At 38.3% G+C, this 27,385-nt stretch overlaps 1 protein-coding gene across 7 annotated transcripts; it reads left to right on the forward strand.

The window, feature by feature from the left end:
- Nucleotides 1–648: 648 nt before the first annotated feature.
- UPF3A (UPF3A regulator of nonsense mediated mRNA decay) lies at nt 649–27,147 on the forward strand. Of its 7 annotated transcripts, none has more exons than XM_088051346.1 (11): nt 649–857; nt 2,144–2,178; nt 3,127–3,233; nt 11,432–11,538; nt 13,452–13,550; nt 13,637–13,747; nt 17,071–17,126; nt 17,219–17,377; nt 19,241–19,401; nt 22,479–22,773; nt 25,640–27,147. In XM_088051346.1, the coding sequence occupies exons 1-11, from the start codon at nt 650–652 to the stop codon at nt 25,811–25,813; spliced, it is 1,512 nt and encodes a 503-aa protein (XP_087907472.1). In that variant the 5' UTR covers nt 649; the 3' UTR covers nt 25,814–27,147. The 7 variants fall into 7 exon arrangements, with proteins under 7 accessions (XP_087907472.1, XP_087907473.1, XP_087907474.1 ...); XM_088051347.1 differs by having other exon boundaries at nt 22,479–22,553; XM_088051348.1 differs by having other exon boundaries at nt 22,479–22,717; nt 25,640–25,850.
- Nucleotides 27,148–27,385: the final 238 nt, after the last annotated feature.

Below are 27,385 nucleotides of genomic sequence, written 5' to 3' on the forward strand. Positions count from 1 at the left end.
TGGGCAACCCATTCCAGTGCCTCACCATCCTCACAGTAAGTTTCTTGCTAACATCTAGCCTAAATTTCCCCTCTCTCAGTTTGTACCCACTCTCCCTTGGCCTATCATCACCACAGTTCCTGACGAAGCCAGGCAGAAAGGCCCGGAGGCATCGTTTGGAAGAGCTCCTGCCTGCTGCGTGGCCTCAGGGGCTGGGGCGCATTGCCGAAGTGCAGGCACTGTTTCTTAATTATCACAGAACCTCCCTGCAGGCATAGAAGTCCTGGCCTCACCCAAGTAACGTCTTTTTTCTTTTTGCCCACTACATTCTTCCCAGAATACTCTTCAGACCCTGCATCCGAAGACTGTAAATAACACAGCCCCCGCGGTGTCTGTGCCCTTCCCGCCCTACGAGCCGCTCTGAGGCCGGGGTGCCAAGGCACCCGCGAGCTTATGGCGAGACCGTGAGAGGAGGGAAATGGGCACTTTTCAGTGTCTTCTCCTCGCACGGCACGGTGGGAGCCCTGCGCAGTTCCACGACGGACGAGGGCCGGGACGGAGCCGCCGCCGCCGCTCCTCGGAAGGGCTGGCGCGGGGAGCCTCGCGAGATCCCGCCGGCCCTGCGGCCGTTCTCGCGAGGTTTCCGCCCGGCTGCGGGCGCGGCGGCTGCATGCGCTCGGAGCGGGAGGCAGGGCTGGGGCCGGGCCGGGCCGGGGCCCATGGGCGCCCCGCTGCCGGAGGAGTCGCCGCGCCGCGACACGGACGCTCCGCCGAAACAGCCGCCGCCGCCTTCCCCGCCTTCCCCGCTGCCGCCGCCGCCGCCGCTTCACCCGGCGCCGGGGAAACAGCGGGAGGAGAAGAAAACGGCGCTGAGCAAAGTGAGGGGGCGCGGGGATCGGGGCGGGGGCGGCTCTGGTGGGAGATGAGAAGAGAATGGGAGGGAGGCTGCAGTGAGGAGACAGACCGAGCCTGATCTCGGGAGCTTCGTGTTTTTATAACGGGTATTTCTTCATCTGCAGAATGAGGGTGTTCATTCCCTGGAGTATTGGGAGACCCCCAGCGTCAGCGCTGGAAGTCATTTCACCTTTAATTGTGAAGTCGAGGATGGCTATTGCTGTGGCTAAGCACCTTCTGTCAAGGGCAAGAGCACATCTCTCTAATCCGTCTTTATTCGAGCACTTTTCAAATAATACTTGCCGACTGTAGCAGGTTGTGCAGGGATTTCACGGTGTCTGCCTGGCTGGAGATGTTCAGAACCCACCTGGACGTGTCCCTGTGACACCTGCTCTAGGTGACACTGCCTTGGCAGGGGGGTTGGACCAGAGATCACTTCCAACCCTGACAATTCTGTGAGTCCTTGAGTACTGTGAGATTTGATTTATTCACGGGGTTTTTTTACTTGGAAAGCTGAATCACTGAAAATTGCTGTAACTCAGAGCTCAGTAAAGTTAAATTCAGATATTAGACTACTCAGAAATTAAAACAGATTGCCTAAAGCTTGATGGCCATTTTACTGCTTTGTGTGCTGGCATCATTCAGCCAGAGTTGTTTCTACAGCTTCCTGGCCTTTATTATTGGGTAGTTCAGCTGGGTGTGGTGGATTGACTCTGGGTAGCTGACCTCCAGCCAGGTGCTCATGCACTCCTCCCTCAGCAAGACCCAGGAATAAGGTATGATGGAAAAAACAAAGTGTCATCACAGGAAAAACTGACACAGCTGAGGAAGGACCTCATAGCAGCTTCTTACAGCTTTCTCACGAAGGAAGATTGAGTGGCAGGCAGTGATGCTTTCTCTCTGGTGGCCAGTGATAGGATGCAAAGGAATGGCATGAAAATGCATCTGGGGAGGTTTAGGTTGCATATAGAAAAAGGTTCTTCACCCAGAGGGCAGTTCAGCACTGGAACAGGTTCCCTGGGAAAATGGTCAGCACTAAGCCTGGCACTAAATATTTGGCCAATGCTCTCAGGCACAGGGTGTGATTCTTGGGGCAGGGCCAGGAGCAGGACTTCAATGCTCCTTGTGGGTCCCTTCTAACTCAGGATATGGTATGTTTCTAACATGGATAGAATTTATTTACTTCATGGCCAATTAAAAATTAAAGAAGACTGTTGAGAAAGAAAGATTGCAACTAAAAAACCTTTCCACCTCCCCTCTTCCTTCCCAGGCTCAACCTCCTCTACCTGGAAGCACTGCAGAAGGGTGAGGAATGGGAGTTGCAGACAGGACGTAACAGTTCCTCTCTGCTGCTCCTTCTTCCTCACACCCTTCCCCTCTCCGGCATGGGGGACCTGACAAGAGACACAACAGGATAGAGTCCTTCATGAAGTGCTGCAGAAGTCCTTCCCACGTGCTGTAGTTGTTCATGACCTGCTTCAGCATGAGTCTCCTTCATGGGCTGTAGGCCTTCAGGATAAACCTGACCCAGTGTGGACTCCTCTGCACAGGCTGTAGGACCCTTCAGGGCATCTCCACTTGCTGTGTCATGGGGTCCTCCATTATCTGCAGGTTGATGTCTGCTCCACTGTAGTTCTTCATGGCATATGGGGGAACAGTGTGCCCCTCACCATGATCTCTTTCAAGGGACTCTGCTTTGGCACTTGGAGGACTTCCTCCCCTCCTTCTCCTTTCCTTTTTGTCTGTAGGCCGGTGTCTTTGACATTTTTTTGCCGCCCTTACTCCTCTGTCTCACCCACTGCTGTGCTGCCTTTCCTGTCCATTCTAAAGTACCTTTCCCAGAGTCACCACTGTCTTGGCTTAAAGGGCTCAGCTGTGCCCTGGGGTGGATCCACTGGAGTTTGCTGCACTTAACACTGGGCAGCCCCAGCATCCTCTCAGAGGCTACCCTGAAACCCCTGGCAAGAGCAACTGGACGCAGAGACTTGTTACACTAAAATACTGCTGAAACAAGACTTAAAAGCTAGTTTGAATCAGTTTTTAGAGATACTTTAAAATTTTTGTGTAATCAGTATCTATTTTTTATGTTATTGATGATTAAATTGCAATGGTTCTCAGGCTGTTCATCAGAATATGTCACTTATCCTACAATTTTAAAACAATTGCAGAAACTGAATCTGGGAATTTATGCCATCTGTTTCTACAGTATTTAGATCAAATATAAATCTCCATTTTTTTTTTTAATATATGCAGGTGGTTATTCGAAGGCTTCCTCCTTGTCTAACCAAGGAGCAACTGGAGGAGCAGCTGCATCCTCTACCTGCCCATGATTATTTTGAGTTTTGCACTGCTGATCCCAGGTGAGGATGAACTGTTTCTGTAGGTTTTCAAGTGCTGAAAACCTAAACAAGGTATTTGGGACATTCCAAATCACATGTTTTTCCTCTTCTTATTATTTTTGTTGAGTTACTGTTATGGCCTGCCTCAGAAGGTGGGTATAACCCAGGTTCTTGTTACTAGATCCCTGGGAGCACATTAGTGTGAAACAATGCTGAATGATCACTATTTGTAAATAAACAATGTAGGGTTGATTATAGAACAATGTGGCTGCAAAGGAAAACAGGTATGGAGCTGTTTTGGTGGTTATTACCTATAGAAGTACAACATGAAAGCGTTGCAGTATAAAAGTGCAACAACATTACACAAGGACACACACAAGGGGAAAGGAAAGGAAAGGAAAGGAAAAATGAAAGGAAAGAGAAAAGAAAGAAAAACAGAGTACAAGAGTGTGAGGGATCTCACCACCCATAGGTTCTGCAATAAAACTTGGTTGCTGTGCAGTCTTGGATCCAGATCTGGCAGGAGGAGTGGGGAGGAAGTCCTGAATGAGTGGTGGGGAGAAGATGGAACATACCATCTCTTTGGTCTATATTCACTTAGGCTCAGGTGAATATAAACCAGGTACCTCCTCAGGAGCAGGGAACTCAATGTAAAAATGTGGATCAGAGGTGCCTTCAGGTGAACACTGCTGCCCATCCTAGCAGCCCATTTGAGTCAGTTGTGCCCCATTATGTCCCATCAGCAGAGATGAACATGCTCAGGTCACACATGAATTCCCTGGCATTTCTCAGGAGAAGGGGGAAGAATAGGGAGCCCCACAACCCAGGGGTTTGTGCAAGGAGGCACAACTTAGCATGACAAAGAGCACAATCCTCTCCACAAGATCCACTTCCTATCTCACTCACAGCCTGAACTCATCATTCACCCTGTGCCTTATCAGATCAGAAGTTCAGCCATTACACACATAAAAGTTCACCTGCTCCATCTCAACCAAGCACCCTGGCATCTCCACAAAGGAGGAATGTTTTGAGTCATTGTCCCTTAAAAGTTCAGTCTACTTCAAAAATATTTCTGAAAGATGGCTGTATATGCAGAGACAATAGCATTCCTGCCCTTTTCCTTTACACCTGAGATTTTAAAACAGTTGGTTTTTTTTTTATATGAATAGGGCATAAAGTAGTTTGAAACCCTGATGTTTCTTTTACCGTCATTGGTAAGTTGTAACAGCCTGCTTAATTTGCTGTGAGCAAAATTCAGTCTGGGATAAACAATCACAGAATGTTTTCAGAAGTTCCATTTGAGTTACTTTCTTTACCTGCATGAGTTTTTTTGTGTTTCATAGAAATTTTTTTAAAATTTACTTTTATTTATTTTTGTCTCGTGCAAAAGTGAAAAAGAAGAAATACTGGTTGATTTAAATTAAATCAGAATTGCTGGTGTAGTTATATAATTTACTCAGTATCACAGTTGTAAAATGCAATTCCCTTTTGAATAAATCAGTTTCCAGAAAAGAAACAAAACACCATGTATGCTCAATCTTCATGTGTTCTGAAAAACTGAAGTATGAGATCCATCTTGTCATATCTTAGTGTGTGATGAATCACCCCTCCACTGACTCAAGATTCTTTCCACTGACTACAGAAAGATCTCGGCTCTTTATTGTGGGCCAAATTCTGAAGTTAGGGCTTCTTTCAGAGTCAGTTTCACAGTCAAGAAGAAATAAATGTTTATTTAGAGAAATGATGACAGTTTCTGACTTAGGTAGTGGCATATAAGTGCAGCAACTGAATAGTAGGTGCTTCAGCTTATTTGTTAAAACCGCAAAGGATATGAAGGGAGGAAAGATGAGAACATACTATGATTGGAATTCTTTGTAGTACCTTACATTGCTCTTCTGAACTCTCTCATCTCTGTTTCCAAATGGGCCTCTTTAAGGTTTCTGTCCCAGCTGTTCATTTGATAAGGGGAAAATACCAAAGGCAAACCAAAAATTCCCTGAAGACCAGTGTCAGTTCTGACTGTGCTTAGATGCACAAATGCCAATTAACAGCTTAAAAAATTCCAACTTTAATTTTCCAGAAAAGTTTGCGTAAGAATTTAGGGAGTTGGCCTCTTTAGAAAAGAGAAAGCACTGACAACAGTTGCATATATCAAGTTCCATTTCCTCTTCTATGAAAGAAGTGATGAAATTTGGATTACCCAAAAATCTTGCTTTTCATTCATTTAATTGCATCTGTGACGTGTTGCCAGTGAAAGATACTGTTTTTTTCTCTCACACTGTTATTTGTCATGCTATTCTCTTCTGCTTTCACAAATCTAAACTCAGTTAAAAAAAATTCATTTAAGTTTGAATTTTTCAGCATGAAATGTTTTGTACTCGCTCCTTTTTTCTTTATCCTGCTTTTCAAAAAATGTGTTTTCAGACAAGAGCTGTATTTTTTCAAAGTGGGTTTATCTTTAACAGGTTTGTATGGCTACACCTTCTTCCAGCAAACTACACAGTGTACATGGGCATTTCACTGCCATTCTGCAGTGTTGGCTTGGCTGATAATTTGTCTTTTGACTGGCTCAAGATCACCTTGCCTCTTTCGTCCCCTTTGTTCAAATGCTTACATGTACCCATGTATATCTTTTTATGAGTCATCTCTTTATATTACCCACTCAGGAATATAAAATAAACTTTCAGAAAGTAAAAGTTATCAAGTTAATCAAGGTTAATCTCAGTCTTCACTTACCCAGCAGAGAGCACTTTTTGAGTATAAAGCATTATATTGCCATAGTCTGTCATGTTATGGACAGTTCATGAGATTTCAGCAAACTATGTGCATGTGTCTTCGTGTCATTCCAGCTAACAGGAAAAGCTACAGGACAAGGTGGGCATGTTTTCTCTGTCTTTCACTGAATAGATTTTTTCTAGATCCTGTACCATGTCCATAGGGGCAAGCAGTCCAGAGAATTTAGTGATAACAAAAACAGGTGAAGATGAAAAGGAATGTCACATCACCCAATGAGAAGGAGTTGAAGCTACTCAGTGAAGAGGATCTGTTTGTTGGAAAGGGAAAGAGGCATAGAGATGCTTTGATGGAGAAGCAGACAAGTTTCCTTAAGAGCTGTAACATCTCAGTTTAACCACATCCTGTGTAACTACATCACAAGTTTAAGCTCATTCAGATTTTAGAACTTACAAGAAATTCCTGTCATGATTGATGGATGTTAGAATGGGTAAGGAACAGTTAGACAAATACTTATTTAGACAAATATTTATCTATGAAAACCTATTGAACACAACAAATTTGGTATTATGAAGTTCCTAGGCTGCAGATATTGCAGTTATGAACTGGGTGAAGTATTGGTACATTTTTCTCTTTTTAATAAACGTTATCTTGGCATTCTCTGTTAGCTGTTGTTGTTAAGGGCACTAGAGAGGTCTAACTAGCTGTTTCTACATCTTTATTTCCAAGATAATTCATTCTAGAGGACAAAACAAAAAAAAGATGCATATCAACTCCAGTTTCTCTTTTTTTGTAATCTTTATAATATTCTTCTAAGTGTTATCTTTAAGTCTACAATGTCCTATTATAGGCAAGCTATGAAACTTTTTCAAATTTCATGTAATTAATGTCATTCTCAGTTTTTCAGTTACATCCATTTCAGTAAAATAATTTCAGAAAGTGACTTGTGTTTTCTTCATTTTTCAGATTCATCTGATTCACTGCATTACATTTATTTTCTCTTGAATATTGACATCAAAATGCAAACAAAATACTGTTTATAGATGATAATAAAAACTCTGCCTTATTGACAGACTGTTGTGTACTCAGACTTCAAATATTAACTATTTTTTCCAGATACAGTTTCTTTTTTGTCTGCTTGTAAAGGTTTCTGAGCCTATTCTAAAGATGTGACTAACGACTAGTCAAGTGATTGATCTCTGGCCTTTCAGGGTTTTGGGTCATCTCTCTGGACTGGTGCTGAGTGCCAGGAATTGTTGATAGTGTTGTGAAGTTATGAAAGGAATGTGAACACAAGCTTTGCTCGCATGAAAACAGTTTAAATAGTCAGTGCCATGCCATGTATCACAGACAGTGATAAAGCTCTTCCAAAGAGCACTCCTCCTCTTCCCTCTGTAACTTCTTCCCAATGTTGTGCTCAGGATTATTGTAGATAAACATCATTTTATAGGATATAGCATTGCACCCAGGAACTGCAGCCCTGAAGGGGCAGCGCCTTTAGTGCTTCAAGCGAACCATTACTGTGTTCTGGGTGAAATCATTGACAGGCTTTGATTGACACAACTCTAGTGTTTCTGCTTTCTCTGCCAGGCAAACTCCTCATTTATAGCTGTAAAAAGGAAAGACTTAATTTATTTGAAATTGTGCCAGTTCCACCCATTATGTGAATGACCGCAGAAGATGACAAGGATGAAGGCCAGGGGATTTTAGCTTGACAATGTCGATGATGAGTTATCAATTACTGTATGAATGGGTGGAGCAGTTATTTGACTCCAAAATTTAGTTGTAGAGCTCTATATACATGTAAGTACATATTTTATAAATTCCCACCATGGTTCATTAGTTGATAAGTATTTTACTAAGATGAGATTGCTGTTTTTATAGTTTATATGTTCCTGTTTAGACTGTGAATAGCTATTCAAAATTGCATTCCCGTATATCAATCTTTTTATACAGTTTTGTTGAAAGATACTTCATAGAAGAAGTAAACATTTAGAATGTGTTTGTTATTTAAGTTGCTAGAAAAATAAGAACTTGGAGATGATAGACTACAGGAATAAGTGCACCCTGGAAGATTGAATACCCTTGAATGCAGAGCAGAAAAAAACAAAAGAAACAGTGTGTTGGAATGAATAAATGTGTATACTCAGACTCGTCTGGGTTTTTTCCATAGAGATTGCTCCAAGTGTCGACATGTGCAGTGCATCTGTCCAAAACACTGTGTGTGGAAAAGCAGCATTATAGACAGCAAACATATGGCAAAATGGAACCAGCTCTCTGATGATAAAACTGAATTTCAGATCCTGAATGAAATCTGTGGTGGTAGATACTCAAAAAAGGGAGACACAGAGTTCACTGGCCCTTCTGTAAGACTCAGCTGGAAGACGAAATCCTGAGGAGTAAAGTATTTTAGCCAGTAACTGCTAAATACTAAGTACAAAAGTCAAGCAAGAGTGCTTCTTCCTAGGAGGGGTTGTTGGCCTCAGAGTGCCTTTAGCCCAATGAAGCCCTGTGCATTCTTTCCTGCATGACCATGCTGGATAGGTCAAGACATAATCCAGGGTAGGGAGTAGCTGCTGGAAGTCAGCTGTGTGAAACCTAGAATAAAAGTGATACATATGCAAGCCAGTGCTAAGTATTTCAAATTAGCGAGGTTTAGTTTGCTTCCCACCTAGAATGTTAATCTTACTCACTTTTTTAGGCATACTGCACACTTTGCTGGGTGAGAAGCCTAAGACAAGGGTTTGAAACACTTGGGTGAGCTTTATGCACTAAGCACACTGATAGTTAACTCAGGCATATGAGAACCAACTCTTCTGTAGAGATGGCTCCATCAGAGAAGGAACTTGCAGCGGCTAAGTATTGTCACAGCTCTGTTTGTGCAGCCTTCTACCCTGACACATAGCAACAGTAATGGACAGACAGTGCTGTGTCATTGTGCTGCTCATCAATAGCCTGCTGTGCTCAACCATGCTTCTATATTGTATATTTCTGCTGATGCCTGTGAAGTTCTTGAAGATGTTAATAATGTATAGCAGCAACACTAGATCCCTTACTTGCATGGTGAATTCTAAATCTGTTTTCCTGAGTCCTGTTTATACAGACTCAGTTCTTTCTTACTAATAAGTGTTTAATAACCATATCAAATGTTCCTCAGTTTGAAAGATACTCTGTTTAAGCTGAAAAAACTAGAGAAATATTATGTTGTGTACCAGGAAAAGATTATGTTGCCAAAGCAGGTGAAAGAGATGGCATTGATATACCAGCTAAAGGAAACAAGGAAGGAGCAAGCCTTTGTATTTTCAGTTCTGTTTCACATTATGTCCGACCATAAGGTTCTAAGTTCCTACAGGAAAAATAAAATCCAACTGTATGATGAACTGCTTGCTGTGCCCTGAGGCACCCACAGTAATGTAGGAATGGACCCTTGTCGAATTAGCAGTCTTTAATCTACAGAAAGTTTTAATATTTTACAAAAGCTGAAGATGGAAAGAACAGTGAAGTAGCTGTTTAGACTTGGGACTAAAACTCAGTTCCTCAATCTCAGGGAATAATAATTGGAATAAAAAACAGTGCTCCCTTGAGATGCCTGGTTTTGTTTGATGAATGTTTAGCACTTCAAGTGTACAATCATATCAGTCTAATGTCAGGCCTCATTTAATTTAAACCTCAAAGCACATGAAACATAAGAATAGTGCTGTTGATAATGAAAGAGAAGGCAGTTTCCTTCTTCATGGGAGCCTCAGTTATCTGAGACTATTTTTACTGCTGTAGCCATTAGGCAGCATAGAGACATTGGTTCCAGTACAGCTTTAGATTGCAAAAATAAAATTCCCTCCTTTACTTACACATTTAAAATACAGTTTTTAACTCAGTGTAATTATGAAAAGTGTTAAATTTTGTCTTCTTTGAAATGGATGAGTAGAATATGTCTTTTTATATCTGCTTTGCATCCTGGTGGTAGCTACAACCATGCTATAGCATCTTTCTACCCTGGCCATGCCCTAGCAGGCATTTTTTGCAGTTACCCACTTAGAGTTTATGTAATGCTCTTCCCATCTTAGAATGTCAAAATATACTGGGTATATATGGGTATAAAATGTGTCTTCCTCTCTTCCTTGGAAATAGTTTGTCCTCTTCAAGCTGTAGAAACACTTCATAGGTGGTATTTGCAAAGCATCTAAGTGAAAAAAGCCCTCTAGGTTGTTTTGGTTTTGTTTTTTCTTCTGGCTACCTGATCAAACACAAAATTGGTGGGTGCATAAAACCATTGGTGATTGACAGCACTGCTCTTTATGTTATAACAATGAAAGTGGAATCCATATGGATGCATATTTTAAACAGAAAAGGTTACTTGGGAGTAGTGTTGCTTTGAGTTGCCACGTGCATGGATCCTGTGATCCAATCCATATTTTTGCTTTTTCTCACTCATTGTGAAATCTGATTTTGAAGGAGGTGTGGGATTGAAATGCAATTGTAGCTGCGTGTATTTATTGTCTCCTGGTGCCAGTGGTGAGTTGGTTTGAAGACAGGCCATTGGTGACAATGAAATTATGAACATAAGTATTTTAAAGATATGGGCATGTGTTAAAATTTGTTCAAAAACTTGATGTAATATGTAGTCCTCATTAAGTCAGTTTAAGACAAATTGACTTATATATTAACAGTTGCAGGAGTTTAAAGCATGTACATACCATGGCTCAGAATAACGTAGTTGATGGGTTACAATTCATTAAATCAGTTTCATCATGGTTGTGGTGTGCCAGCCCTGAGGTTTTTATCAGGCACATTAAACATTTTCCCATGGAGTGGGATCTATGCCAAAGAATTCTTGAAGAATCAGAATTATTTTAAGTACCTGTTTCTTTTGCTAGAAATCCTTTAGATTTTCACAGCATCTGTTGGTCACAACTAGACATTGCGTGTACATTGATAACACATGAATGTCCAATGGAGTTTATTTATTTGTGTATAATTCAATGGATTATATTGTCAACTCTTAGGTTTTTTATTCTTTCTTAAAGATAGAAATCTATTTAAATACAGTGACAATCTGGAAGCTTCCCTTCACTGCAGTCTTTTACTTAACCTTTTCTGTTTCAGTGGCACAAGACTTTTCATAGTACGCCTGAGAAGTTCCTCTAAAGCACTGCTATTACTCATATCTCTTGAATTGGGAAATATTAAAGTTTTGATCCTGCACAACTGGAAATGTATGCTCTGCAATTTAGGGGGGCAAAATAAACTGGAAATATTTGTGTCAGTTCAGAATAAATTTCACAGTTGCATAGAGAACTCTGATGTTCTGTTACTTTTTGTCAGATATATATATAATTAGATATGTAAATGTCTAAAATAAAGAAAGGCTGCTTAAGGTAGCAGTTTCTCAAATATGAGGATTATAATATGATCCTTCTGGTTTTATGTTTTCCCTAGCCCTGAAAAGAATAATAAGTAACAGAAAATGAAATTGTTTCTTGTTGCAGCCTTTATCCTCATCTCTACTCAAGAGCATACATTAACTTTAGAAATCCCGAGGACATCCTTCTTTTTAGAGATCGCTTTGATGGCTATGTCTTCATTGATAATAAAGGTTGGATTACTTGTAAGATATTAAATGTGTATGTGGACATATACCATTTTAGAGCATCAATTTGCTTCCTTTTTGCTAGTTATGCCATTATTTCCTCACTGTGCAGTTAATTACATAAAAATACATTAACATTTATCACTTAAAATATAATAAAGTGCAAAATATATTTGTCCATGCAGTCTTGCTTCTCTGTGGTGTGCATGTTTTATGTGCTTTAGGCAATGCACTGTCAAGATCATACTAAGAAAATTACCTTATGCAAGCTTCACAATTCATTACAGTAGTAACTGAACACATTGTGAGCATGTGTTTCTTCAGTGTTTCTGAGATAAAGTTCTGCCACTTACTCATGTTTTGAAAAAGCAAGAGGAAACCTTCAATATTTTGCTTGCCCACATTTAAGACATGTAGAGATTGAAATTTTAGGACCTTTGCAGACATCTTGAGTTGAGTTCTGAGAACAAGAATGGCAAAATTGATTTCCAGTTTTAAAATGTTCAGTCCACAAATGTTTGCCCAACAGTGAAGAAAAAGTCTGTAATGTTGGTGTGGATAAATCCAGGTCTCCTGCACGAGTATGAAGCTGCCATCAATACAAGTGGTTTAGCAGAACTTTAGCAGTTCCTTGCCTCGTTCAGACATACCTTCTGTAAAAAATTGAATAGGTTATGTAAAATAAACATAGATTTGTGGCTCTCTTGTACAGACATTTTTTATTCTGTACACTCAGTGTTGCAGAGGTCCTGTGAAAAGTAGTCCTGCCTACTCTTAGTAGAAACTGATCTGTAAAGAAGCTGTCAAATTAATGAATTCCTCTTCAGCATTTCCTACCTAAGATATTTTATTTGCTTCTAATATCCCTCAGATTTGGATGATTTTTGTAGAGATGAAGAACAACACATTCCTAGCAGTTAGCATTTCCCAGATTTAAAATTCCGATTAAAAGCTAGAAAGAAGTTATTTTTATGATTCTGCTAAGATTTTACTTTGGCTAAATTCAGCACATTCTTCAATATTATGCTGGACTGAAGCCAGAATACACTGCAAAACTGAGCTTGGACACAGTTGGCTAGTTTGACATGATTGCTTGTACAATTAAAGAGCCCAGGGTGCAATCAGAAGTGCTCTCTGGTGAGGCTTGTGGCAGCATTGCATTATGAGGCCAAAACTGAAACAAGGATTAGCAAGTTCAGTAAGGTTAACAAATGTTCTAGCAGACTGAAGACAAGTTTTCTGTGAACTTGAGCAAAGTGTAATCTTGAACCTGCTGCAAGTGGAAACCAAGTGAAATTCAAAATCCACATGGTTCTGGCTTCAGTCCAAAGAAGAAGCCAGCATTTAAGGCACAACTCAAAGCAAAGAATCACTGCCAGTAAACACAGGCAGGAGTTGCACAGTCCGTCGTAAACAGAGGAGTTTCACACAATTCTACATGTTGAGTTTTACAGTTGTGGTTCTGAAAGGAGATGCTTTGTTGTTTTACAGCATATTACCTGGCATTTATTTATTTTTTAGGCTTTTAGGCAACAAAACCTTAGAAAAGCAACTCAACAGTTTCAGATTGATTTCCCAATAGTACTTAATCACTTGTCAGATTGAGATTTTGTGATATATTTTTCTAATCAATGTCTGTGAATAATTAAAAGGGAACTATAAATAATAATGCAAGAATTATTTTGCAACAGTAGTCATCCTCATTTTCACAGTCTTATCAGCATATCCAAATAAAAGATAATATTTTTTTTTAAATACTTCTACATGTAACTTTTAATTTGAAGTTTAGGAGTGAATTGTAGAAACATTTAGTTTTGTTTTCACATAAGACTTCCCAACATGTGTTCAAGAGTTTTGAAAATCTTGAAGATAGGGAATGTTTCTCCCCCTCAAAAAATTAAGGATTGATTTCTTTTAAGGTTTGGAATATCCTGCAGTGGTTGAGTTTGCTCCATTCCAGAAGATTTCAAAAAAAAAGCTGAAGAAGAAAGATGCCAAAGCTGGGAGCATTGAAGACGGTAAACATCTTTTCTTGACATCAAAGTGGAAAATTTCTGTTATGCATTGCAAAGTGTTAACATAATTCAAAATTTTTTCTTCACAGATCCAGAATATAGGAAATTTTTAGACAATTATTGTGCTGATGAAGAGAAGATCTGTGCCAATCCTGAGATTCTTTTGGGAGAGATTGAGGCCAAAACAAGGGAACTCATTGGTCTGTTTTCTTGATTTTTCTTATTATTGAGAATATTCAATATCTTACTTTTATATCTTTATGATATTGCCTGCAAGAACTGACCTGTTCAGTCTAACAGATTTATATTACCACAGTTAAATATTTGCTTTCAAGGCAAGTAGTAGCAGTAAATCTAAGTCTCTATGCATGAAATCACTTGGCTTCACTTGAACTTTTGCATGTACACACACTGGATACAGAAATAGGCCCTTAGTAATTCTGAATACTTTCAGATGTATTAGGAGATGGAAGATTTATTTTTAAAATACAAAATAGCTGAATATTTAACCACTGATCCCTGATATTAGCTTGTTTTCTGTATGCATGCAGCATGACTTCCACAGTCCTGGGGGGAATTTTAAATAAGGTGAGCACTGAAATCTTCAGTGCTAGTATGCAGTTTTCAGGATGACACGGAATTTTGATGTATCTTCAAGTGATAACATGCAGAACACTCAGTGTTTCCCTAGGTGTGACATTTGAGTAGGAAAAAAAAATTGACCTTTGCTGTTAATTTCTTTACAGTGAAAAACTGGCCACCTCTTTTGATTAGAATCGCAGAACCATTTAGGTTGGAAACTTGCTGTTCAAGGACATCAAGTACAACCATTAGCTCTAACCATTAACTCCAACAGTGCCAAGTCCACCTCTAAAGCATGCCCCCAGATGCTACGACTGTACGTCTTTTAAATACCTCCAGGGACAGCGACTCCACCATTTCCCTGGGCAGCCAGTTACAGTGCTTGACAGTCTTTTGTGAAGAAATTTTTCTTAGTATTCAATATAAACCTGTTCAGTTGCATCTTGAGGCTATTTCCCCTTTCCTGTCACTTGTTACTGCTGTTTTAGAGTTGACTGGAGAGATTTGGAACTCTAATAATTTAGAGGAAATGGAAATGGACATTTCAATAACTTTGTAATCAATAAAACTTGTTTGTTGCTGTTTTAGATGGGGAAGTCACCCAATAATTTTTATTTACCCCAAATCTTCCATGGTATCTGACAACAAAGACAGTAAAAAATTTTAATAACATTGCAATTTACAAATAGCTTACAATTTCAAGAAGATTTATTAACTTAAAAATATTCTATATGTGAAGATGATTAATCTTGAGAGTTGCAGATTTCTGAATAACAATATTAATTGAAGGCAACTTTACATTAAGACTTTGAGTGTTTCATTCTGTTAAATCAGAGGAAAGCAAACTAATTGCTTTATTTTTTCCTGTCATTCAAAGCTCTACCCGTTGCTATCAATACAAAACCAAAGATTTCTTCAGCAGGTAGCATGTTTATAGTAAATTTATGTAAGGGTTTAGCTGTGTGTCCGGTTTCAAAGGTGTTACTCCTACTGATGTCAATGAAGGATGTGCCCAAGACTTTGCTGGCAGAATTGAGCCTTACATGCTCAGCATTTCTCCATGCAAAGTTGCTGCAAACCAACATGTTTTATGCATCATGCCAGATGCATTGGCTGATCAGTTTCTGTGTGACAGAGACATATGAAAGAGATAAGCTGTTTTTTCTGGTTTGTGTGTAGACAGCAAGATGAAATGTAAAGTTTTGCTGACACAGCTCTTCATTTAGTAATTTATTTTCTTTTAAAGATTGTTAAACATTTTAAGAAAATACTCTTAGGTTTGTATTTGTACTAAGGCCCATAAAGAAGATGGGTAAGATTCAAGTTTGATAATACTGTTTTTTTCTCCCTCTTTTGCTAGTATTCATCAGTCTGCCTCTCTCCCTTGAACTTCAAGTTATAATTTCTCATTAAACCTCTTGCACTATAGTCTTAGTCATGACTAGGTTCTGAACTCTCAGTGCAGCTTATCCTTTCCCCAGACCTTCTAGTTACAATTTGTGATCTCTTTCAGCATGTAAAGGTGCCCAGAGACAGCCACTGCTCAGGCAGGGGAACTTAGAGAGGAGGACAGAGAGGCAAAACTCACATCAGAGGGACTGGAAGGGGGCTCTGAGGACCTAAAATTTGTCAAAAATGATGGCCAGGTGGGGAGGATGGGGAGGCATGGAAAATCTAGGGATAGAAGGAAGAAAATATCAAAGCAAGCTTCATTGGTTGTTGGTTCCTACCATTGATATTTGCTAAAAAGAAACAGTGAATCCTATCAGCCATCCTATTCGTAACTGTGTAATAAAGTTTTGTTATTAATGAATGGGTTGCCCTCAGCATAATCTGACTTTCAATGCAAAAAGATGTAAATGTTTTTGGGATATGAATTGTGTCTAGATTTTTGGCCATGACATTTAAAATCTGTGGAAATCTTTTTTAATTCAGTTTTTCTTCTTTTTTTTCTTCTTTTTTTTTCTTTCAAATTTTGTCATGCATTTCAATAGGGAACTTTTTTCTATGGTTTGTGGGTGAATCCCAGTACATAACTGGAAAGCAATCTCAAGTAGTAAACATTTTCTATTCTGGGACATCTAAAACTGACAATTTGTTGTAACTACTCACAGCTGTAAGTGCAGGCTGAATTGAAGTCTGAGTTCAATACTGACAGTCATGAATAAAGAATTTGATAAGGAACATGTTAAAGAATTTGATGATGTTCTCCAAGTTTTTGTAGAATTTGGGGATGGTTCAAGCAGGTGACTTGATTTCAGAGCATGGAGACAGCTCTGTAATAGAAGAATGGCTGTGTGATCCAGTAGATGAGACCTTTAATTAGCAGTTTGGGAAGCCAGAGTTTTTTATAAGATCTGCTGATACTTTGCTACATAACCTGGGACAAACTGCTTATCTCTTATTCCTCCTGTTTTCCCATGGAAAGGTATTAGTATTCACTAAATGTCAGGTAAATGAAAATGTTATATGAGATTGAAAATGTTTCCTTCATGATGTACTTTGAAAACTGGGATTGAAAAGTGCTATGTGAGATTACAGTAATGTGGGCTGTATATGAACAACAATATAGCTAGGTTTTCATGTACAAAAGTAAAAAGTAGGAATTGATTATGAGCACATTTCTTTCTTTTTTTGGTGAAATAACCAATGAGCAAGAGAGAAAAGCCATTCTCTTGATCTGAGAGGATATGGTCTTTAATTAAACATCAATTAATCGTGCAATGTCTTTCTGTTGCTTCTAATGCTAATAGCAAAAAAGCAATGAAGTGTTTCTAAAGCAGAGTGATGGGAATGCCTTCAAAAATACATGAAGCAAATAGGTTTATCTATGATTTAGCTCCCTTTCAGATAAAGCTAGAAAAAGGGGGTTAATACTAAAGTAAAAAAATGAGTACATTTTAGGAGTTGAACACTATATCACAAATTTTTTGTGTTTTAGCTAGAAGAACAACACCCCTTTTGGAATATATTAAAAATAGAAAATTAGAAAAGCAGGTACGTTCAGACTTTTGCCTGAAGTTCCACATTTATGTTTCATATGGTTTTCTGTTGGACAATTTACAATTAATCATTATTGAACTCTTCAGAGAATACGAGAAGAGAAAAGAGAAGAACGAAGGCGGAGAGAATTGGAGAAGAAACGTTTGCGGGAGGAAGAGAAAAGGAAGCGCAGAGAAGAAGAAAGACGTAAAAGAAAAGAAGTGGAGAAGCAAAAGAAGATTTCTGAAAAAGAAATAAGGATCAAGGTAACTGAGATCAATGAAAAAAAAAAATTATTCTTCTTTTGAAGTTATCCAGAAGTTCTTTGGTATCTCAATATTTATTTAGTGTACAGTAACACAGTGTGGAGACACTAAACCAGTTTTGACTGGAAGGGAGAGCTGTGTAGGGCTTTGACCAAGTGTTGTTTGAAAGTGTGACTGATGACCTTACCTTACTGTGATGTCCTGGTGCAATTACAGCAAGGAGCTCAGATATCTTCATACAACTCTGCTGCATTCTATGCTAGCATTATCTGACAGAAATTGTTCTGTGCCAGCCTGTTGGAAGATTATTGTGGGTTTGATCCCCATATGGTCCATTCACTTAAGAGCTGGACTTAATGATCCTTATGGGTCTCTTCTAACTCAGAACATTCTGTGATTCTGTGTTTCTGTGAAACACTTGCTATAATGCAAATCTTCATTTGGCCATTGTGCAGAGATACATATTTACATTTATGCTCAGAACTGATGTATTTTAATTGCATGCTTTATCCAAGTTATAGCGAAGTCTTGCTAATTTCAGGTTGCACTGCCTTTCAACAATCTGAACGGATTGTAATGACATCACTTAGGAGGGTGTATCTTGTGCTATGAAGTCAGACCATATAAAACCATCTTATGACATAGATAAAACTGTTCATGTAAACAAAATTTCCTGTTACTGGAAAGGCTTTATAGGCTGTTTTGAAAAGGAAATTTGGTATAAGAATCTGTAGCATAAAGCAAGAACACACAAACTTGACTCAGATTTAGTGGTGGTGAGAAGCCACAGAATTGTGGACATCATTCCTCATTTCTTCTTGGAAAATAGTTTCCTTCACCTAAAAGTGTAAAAATAGTAAATTCTAAAGCTGAATTACATGTTTTTTATATTTGGGCATAAAAAAATACTCTAGAAGTTCATAAGAGAAGGGACTTAATCTTTAAAACATAATACCTAAAATTGCTTGCCCAAAAAGCCCTAGTATTTATGACATATCTGTGGTGATATGACCCTAAAAGCTGTTTCTGTCTCTGAAAGAAAAGGAAAATACTACATGAGAGAAACATTATAGAAGTTTTAAATATTGGAAAAGAATAACCTGTGCTCATTTCAGAAATGAAATGCTGGAATGGAGACTGAGATATTCTTCCTAGAATTCATATGTTAGGGTAATAATTTGAGACAGTTGGTCCTTTTATGAAGATTATGCCTGTAATACTGTACACTGCTGAAACCCTGTGTAGGTTGCTATGAAAGGAGCAGACTTCTTGAAAATTCTAATCTTCAAGGTGAAAATGTAATGACTTCTCTTCTGCTAATATCACATTTTTCCTCATCTGTATTTGTGTCAGGATTTACTAAGCACCTACTTCTACATGCCTGTCTATCCTAAGTGATTCATGTGACACCCATTTTATATATAATATTTCAAGGAGTAAAGTATTAATCCTGCTCTCTTTGTAGTATTGTAGCGGTTCTGCTTCTTATTTTATGGGCAATTACCTTGAGCTCTGTTACATGATTTCTAAGAAACCATAGACCATAATAATGTCTTTATATTTAAAACTCAGGAGAGAAGAGTAGGTAAGTGCTTGCAGAAAAATAGGTAAGTGCTTTCTTCAGTATTCTCAGCATATTTGAAAGTGTGCAGTTGAATGCCTGTTAATGACTGTCACTCCTTAGCAAATGTAAACTGCCCTTTTAAAATTACTATGAATTTCATACTTTGTAAAATACATTCCTAGCATGTAAATAAAGTATCTCCAAGCTTAGCAGGTTACTGATATATTTAGTACTTGTTAAAATGTCTGTACAATAGAGGAGAATAATTATGCATCATAATATAAACAAATATCTCTTAGCTTCTCAAGAAGCCTGAAAAAGGAGATGAACTGGCCAGTGAAAAGCACAAAGAAAAAGGTGAAGAAGCTGACACTGAGGAAAACAAATGGGATAAGTCACCTGGATCTGGGAGTATAAAATGCAAATCTTTGGAGAGTTCACTAAAAGAACTTAAGGAAAAGTAAGTAATATTTATCTTTTCGTCTTTAATTTAGATGTTAAATGCTTTCATTGCAAGGCTTAAATGTAAGTGGTGTATTGATGAGATATTCTGTCACCAAAGAACCAATTTCATTCTGTGTGTGAGTAAATCTCTTTTCCTGTTGTTTTGGTAGAAGGTGTTTCATAACAATTTACTGACCTGGTGGCAATATTAGTGGATGCAATTTGTTATTAGTGAAATGCTATGAAATCCCAGATTTAAAGGATTTCTGCATGAAAATTCAAGTCATTCAAGTAATTTTGTTGTTGTTTTACCTGTTCTCCATCAAGAGCTCAGGTAAGGCTCTTCTTCCATTACTCATGGCAAAGACTAAATTGGCCACAATGCCATGCTTTTCCTTCACACATGGGCTGGCTGCAATAAACATATGAATGTATTAGGTAAGTGGGGCAATGGCAAAATAAATGAGTGAAAGCCTTATGATAGATACATGCAGTACGCTGTCTCTGTCTGCCACTACCTTTTTTGTGTTACATTTGCAGTGATAGGAGCAAGAGGCGTATATCTCAGTTCTATTACTGCTGTAGCCTAGAAATGACTCATCTTAGAAGTGTTTTCAGCAGTTGTTTCTCTTTCTTGTCCTTTGGCATGTAAGTCTCATCACTAGCAGGATTTACTCCTAAGATATGTAAGATAAATAACTAAGAAAAATATGTATGTTCTGAATGTTCCTGAAAACTTCCATGTCCCATTGAAACTGAAAATATTCAGCAACTTCTTTGTTGATGTCTTCAAGAAAGGAAACAGAACAGGCTCAATAGAAACACTTTCAGGGGCAAAATCAGTTGTTTGCTACTCATAGAATCTTTCAGGTTGGAATGGACCTTTAAGATCATCGAGTCCTAACCCAGCACTGCCAAACTGCCCTTATAAACTATGTCCTTAATTGCCATGTCTACATGTCTTTTAAATACTTCTGGGGATGCTGAACCCACTGCTTCCCTGGCTTTCTATGGATTAAACTTTTGGTGGTGCCATGTAACATTGTTTGCTATTGATCCTGTAAGTTTAATAAGGTATTAATGTAGATTTTGCTCATGTAAAACAGAATCCATTTGGCTGCAAACAGTACAGTAAGCATTACTTTGTGTTTCCATGTGCTGATTTCATCTTGATTTTTGGTTGGTAGAGATAGCAAGCTATGAGCTATTTCATCTGGATTGAGATTTAAAGCTGAAACTACTTTGTCACTGACTCAGAAATGGGTAATTAGCTGGAGCTGCAAAGTCTACCTGCAGGAGACTGAATTGCCCGTTTGAAACCATGTCAAAGGTTTGGTAGCAGTAGCTTTCTACCACAAATCAAAATCTCAGTAGGTGCATAAGTTACATGGTCAAATGCAGGTTTGAAACTATACCGAAGAGAAGTGTGCTCCCATTCCCTTTATTTCCATTCATTTCTGGTTTCTCTGACTGTGTAACTTTGTCTTCTACTTATACACTGAAACTGCTTACCCTGCCATTTGCACTCTTGTCTGCCTGTTCACTGTGACAGAATCTTGGGAATCTACTTTAACCACTCTTTGAACAGGAGTTTGTATCCCTGTCACCTGCCTGCCTTCAGACACAGCACTTCCTCCACAGCAGTAGCAGACAAGGGAAGAGACTAGTACCAGGCAATACTACAGCAACAAATTGAGGGAGTCTTTTTGGCTCTTTGGAAGGTCATGCCCCAAGCCTTGCTAGGACTTGGAATTAGGTTCTGGAATAGCATATTAAACATGAAACAAAGCAACTTATAGCCACATACTCCTTGGGAGATAACATAGTATTTTATATAGATGTATCCATGCTACAGGTACAGGATCTGTGTAATTGTGGTTGGTTCAGGTGTCTGTGACAGCTGGGACGTTGCTTCCACTTGGTGAATGTGTTGTGCTGACACAACTTCAGTCTGGCAAAATGCTAAATACCTTACCTCTTATTCAAGTTCTGCTCTGACTTTCAGCTCTTCCTGAGATGGGGACCCTCTTTTGGCAGCCCCACTAATACCCAAGTTCATGACAGATATTAACAATTTTCACATTTTGTATGAAAAAAAAAGTTATATATATAGATACTTTTATTTGTATTAAATAATTCTAAATGAGAATCATATCACTTTTTGATCACTACACCATTAAAAAATCTCCATCCTCTCTGATTCTATCTGCAGTTTCCCAGAATATGAGGAGACTGTCAAAAGTAACTTGCTGTTTCAATTTTAAGTATTTATAAATATGTAATAAAAAAAAACCCTGCCTGTATTTGTTTCTTTTGAAGTTCAGTATATTTTGTAATCTTTCTTCATTATTTGCAGTTTGGTCATATGAGAGAAACACCTATTTACTGAACTGGAACAATGAAGTGAATAAGAGAGCTGAGTATTTTAGCAGGCAGGCAGCAAAATGTTGCCAATAGTCTTTATAATATAAACCATTTACAGCATAGCAGAAATTAAGTATCAGGTTGTGGTAAAGTAGTGGTCTTTGCCAAAATAAAATATGCAAAGGCAGGCTAGCTTACTTTGAGACACAATAAACAAAATCCTGGAACATAAGAATTTATTTTCACAAATGTCTTCTGCAAGTTATGATGTCAGTAAATAATTTTTGTTTTACAGAGACATAAAATTGATACATGATACCTGCACAGTTCCTTCAGATCCTGAATGTTCCTGTTTCAGGGAATACTTACTTGCATGACTCATCTCAACACCAGGCTACAAGAGCTAATAATGCAGCATGTGTTAATGTGGGGAACTATTGATAGGATTTCAGAGAGGGATGGAAGGTGAAGAATGGGTCTTCCACAACAGTCAACAAAAGCTTGGTAAAGCTTTGTCTGCTATTCTGAACTGAATGCATGGTCAAGGGCTGGACTTGCATGGGTGAGACATTCAGCATATAAACCCTTCATAATGAGAAGAAAACCTTGTCATATGGCTTACCTACACACTACTGAAGTCAAAAGAAGGGTTCAACTTGTATCTTTTTTTATCTGCTCCTTTTTACTGTTAATTGCTTGGATTTTCTTTCTCTTTATACATACTCATAGGTCACAAAATGATAGTGACAAAGAGCAAAGAGATTTGGAGAGAAGATTTCGAGAAAAAGAACCTGAAAGACAAAGGTATCGATTGGATGATGGCAGAAAGCATAGAACTCACTATGAGTTTGACAAGTTTATGAGGAGGAGTGAAGAAGAGCTGAAATGGGGGAAAGGATACAACCAAGACAAAGGAAAGAAAGGGAACTACAACTACAGCTTCACTGTGGAGGCAGTAGACAAACTGGGTAAAGAGGACAAGTGTGATGACATGGCATCCAAAAAGGAGCGCATAAGAAATAAGGTTCTTTTATTCATTTAGGATAATCTTTCATTAGCTAAATATGGTTCAAGATCACAGGTTTCAGCTTCTGCAAATTCAGCATAAAGATACTTTTTCAAAATAATTCTTTATCTCCTTTTCAGTAAAACCCAGATCTCTTTCTGGGTTGTTGTCAAATGACAACAGCAGTTAAAATAAGTTAAGTTTACAGGCTTTTTTATATTCACAATGTATAGAAGACTTTCTGTCGTCATTTCAACCCTGTCATTTTAAGTATACTATTCTTGGAAGCCTTACATTTTATAAGTGTATTAAAAAATTGTTACACTTCTGATCTGTAATGAAATTTAAAAACTGTGGTGTGTTAGTCTTTTAAAAATGTACTTCCATTACTCTCATAAAATAATTATATTATGGATTTGCCAGGCATTGCTTGGTAGAGCAACAATAAGGACTTCAATAAATAGCTAATTCAGAATGTATGGATTCTTCAGTATTGCATACCTGCCAGTATGAAAGGGCCATCATTTCATCAGCATAAATCTATCCTCATAGCTGTTGTCAGGGGAAGAGCAGATGCAAAACCAGTGTGAACAGGGCCTGTATCAGGGTGTGTAGTAGAGCTGTCCTTTATTGTCTTCCAGAGATATGGGTATCGTTTTTCTCAGGCTGGCTGATTTCACGGATGTGCCAGAGTCTTTTCAGGATGTGGCTCTCTATCAGCCCCATTCTCTCTCTCTCTCTCTCGTGATCCTAGATTTTCCACAAAAGTTGACCAAAACACTGATAGCGTAGAAATTTATTCTTCATGTGAAACTCTTCTTTCAAAGCAAGTGACTAATCTGTACTATGGACTAGGGCTGACAAGAGTAAACTGGTCCCATGCAGTGTGAGTCTGCATGGAGTGTGTAGGGAGCAAGTTCAGGTGGACTCACTGTGCATGTCAAGGAAGTCATCCTGAGCAAACACAGAAAGCTTGGTGTGCTCTGGGGTTTATTTTATGCAGAGGTCAGCTGGGCAGGATGGCTAAGATTTATCTGCATTTACACATTAGCCACTTTCCTCATCAGTGGCTCTACGTTCTTCTGCAGAACAGCCAGAAAAATGGCTAGTTCAGAAATGGGAAGATGGGAAAAATATTTTTTGATTCTTGCTGTGCTCATCTTGAAATCTGTCAAATCGATCTCCAACCTTGGAACTGCATGGTGGGTCTTGGGGGACTTTTGGCAAATGTTAAGAAGCTGCCTGCTTTTTATGTTTTTGCATCACACTTCTAGTAGCTTGCTGAGTCTCTGGATTAGACATTTAGGACTAAAATGCTAGATTTGTTCCCTAAAACAATAAGCACCATCAATAAGGTATTTTGCAGTGTGGTGACTTTTTTCTTTAGAGTATTTATCACATAGGTGAGATTAGGGGCTCAGTTTTACAACTTAGGTATAGCACTGACAATGGCAACACAAATTTTTAGTCAGAGATGGAACCCTTTTCTGAAGTTTGTAGGAATTAATTAGAAAATGGGAAAATTTCAGTGTAAGTAACATGATAGTTTTTATGCAAACTGCAGGCTACAGAGGATGTGGTAGGGAAAAGTCATTTGGACCCTTTGTTGTAAACTTTCTAATGGGCACTGCTTTTCAGAGGATCTACTTTTATTCAGCTGTTTGGAATATACAAGTGTTTTAAATGCATTTCTTACCACATTGCAAAGCACTAACTAGAATAATCTAGTCGTAAGGCTCAGTAGTGAATCTTGACATCTGGTCTAAAGAGAAGGAGAAAAAAAGTAAATGTAAATAAGACAAGTGGGTCAAAAAAGATGAAAGAAAAAGAAAAGAAAAGAGGAAATGCATATTTGGAATAAGAAAAAAGAATGAAAGAACAAAAATCCAGAATTACTTCACATTATGAAGGCAATTGAAAATTGGTGTAGTTTCATGGAGGACAATTTCAATGCTCTGCCACCGTCTTTAAGTAGACTGCTGTCTGTTAGCTAAACTTAACACAAGACTGATCAGAAAGCTCAGGTATTGGTGAGCTTTTGTTGCTTCATAACATTATGTGGAAGTAAAATATCCTTACCAGGAAAAGGCTTCTTAAGCAGGGTTTCACCATTTACAGGTTTGAGGTCTCTTTTCTATGTAAACTGGCTCCTTCTTCCATTTTCTCAGGATCAGAGCAGCATGTGTATGATTGGGTCACTCACAGAGCCTGCACATGCTCAAATTGTACTTTGTTTATTATCAGTGCATAAATTCCCCTGCTCTCATACCCAGTATGGAAGGCAAGATGAAGTGGAGCAATAACTGTGCAATTTTAATTTGATATATATAATTCAAATGTGCATTGCATGTTTAAATTCTGGTAATGATTGGGTAATGATTGATGATCAGTTGAGGATAATTTTCTAGCTGCTACCTGCTGAGCTGTTCTCTGGTCTGTCTTGGATTTTTATGCTTTTATGTAATATTTGACATTCATCTGCAGAGTTGCAAATGTACAGGCTATTGTTCTTCTCAGTTGATGTTAGTGAATGTAGCAAGATTTCTTTTTTTTTACTTGTAAATATCATGTTTGATAATTGTCTGCAGTATTTCTCCTTGTTTATGTCAAAAGTATCACAGGATCTTTAATCTTTACAGCATTTTTCATTTATTCAAAATGTTTGGCTCCCAAGAATAGTGTTATGAACAACAGATAGTGAATGCTAGATATTGAATACCCAGTCAACTTTCATTACATTCAATTTTTTGTCCTGGTTCTTGTGAAATGTAAAGTAATTTAACACAAAATCTACTTTCTTCATAAAAATTCAAAACTTCAAAATTACACATATGTGTCCCACATGGGTTTCTCAGAGTATTAACCATTATCTTCTTCCTTCCAGGATCGTCCAGCCATGCAGTTGTACCAGCCAGGAGCTCGCATCCGAACACATGTGGGACCTACAAGTAAAACCTATGACTGCAGTGGGAAATCCTTTGAAGATGCTCTTGATAAAAAGTGTGAGGCAGATAATTCAGCCGGAGGTAGTTCTGAAAAGGTCGAAGAAGCAGAATAAAACAGTCTGGGGGAAAAAGCTTGTGAAAAGGAATGAATTTAAGATTCAGCATCATTACAAAAGATCCATTGGGCTGTTTCAGAACTCCACAGGCAATTGAATCAACAAAATAATAATAGCTCTGCCTCTTACTTTCTGTAGAATAAAGGGAAGAGTGACTGGAGATATATAAAATATCTTACAGCAAAGGAATATTGTTCCTTTCTTACAAAAAGCAGCTCAAGTACTCTCTGCCTAATTTAAGAGCAGTTCAAGTATTTTACTAGATTTACATTGAAATAGAAGACTCTAACAATTTTAGGGAATATTTATATAAGACTTTACAGAAGCTATATCATCTTTTTGAGTCTAAAGAAATGAAATGTAAAATTGCATCAGTTGGAAATCTGAGGCACTTTACATGTACTGGTGCATGACATAAGGGTCCACAGGACCCCTTCCTGCAAATGGCAGGGGCGGGGGTTGCTGCAGGGTGTTGCAGTCAGACTCGGTGGGACCTGCCCTGCCCTGGGACGAAGCTCTGGAGGCAGTGGTGTTTGCAGGATGAGGCCCACAGTTTGCACAGTTGTGAGGAATGTCCAGTGGTATCTGTGCCTCATGGTGTTTACGTTGGTTTTCAATTAACCATAGTGTCAGATAAGTGTTAGTAAAGCTACAAGTATGTTGTTGGAGAGTTTGTCATTTTCTGAGCCACTTTTGCCTTTTATGTTTTAATAGATTCTTTGTGCTTGAAACAGAAGACAACTAATGCAAACATCAGCACATTAATAATAAATCTGGTTTTAATTAATTAGCTGGTTTTTGTTGTTCTGACACTGACTTTTGGACAAAAAAACAGTGGTTGTACAGTGATGACTTTTTATATGCTAATGTTTCATATAAGTTGCAGTAACAGGATTTGGAAAATGTAAGATACATGAACATTCTGCAGTTTTATTTGTTAAAAAATTAAACTCACATGAATGTCAATTGCAAACTACCATTTTGTAAGATCTAGGCCAAATTCTGCCCTCTAAGGCAGGCACGTGTGTATGTGTGTGTGTGTGTGTGTGTGTGTGTGTGTGTGTCTTCTGTTGGTTTCAATGATGTGTGTTTGTGAAAGGGCAGGATATGTTCATTTATCTTTCATGGCTGAAAATTTCTCAGTTGTCTAAAACTGAGACCTGCTTTGTCATTGAAGTTAAATAATAGGATATTAATTTATTTTTACATCCTCTCTGAACATTTTATTATTAAGCATAACATCTAATTGTCCTAAACTGAAAATTATTTATTGTATTTTACCAGATATTAAGCATTAAATAGAATAAATGCAAAAAAGATTTTGACTATGATTTTGAGATGTGATACTGTGCTATTTTTTCATCTATTACTCCAGAAAAAAATAAGTAAGATGCTACTATGCTGCTTTGCATGCTTCAGAAGCAGATAAAAATACAGTTGAGAAGAATTTTAGTATCAGGCTATATAACTCAGCTGCCAACTAAAATTATTTCAAGATTAACTGCTGCTAGAGAATCATCTGGGTTTAGCTCCATCTAAAGTTTATCTCATTTGCCAATTTTATCCTGA

Source organism: Pseudopodoces humilis, chromosome 2 (assembly GCF_049639895.1).
Source record: "Pseudopodoces humilis isolate 2021_Gansu_Grassland_sample_001 chromosome 2, ASM4963989v1, whole genome shotgun sequence".
NCBI lineage: Eukaryota > Metazoa > Chordata > Aves > Passeriformes > Paridae > Pseudopodoces > Pseudopodoces humilis.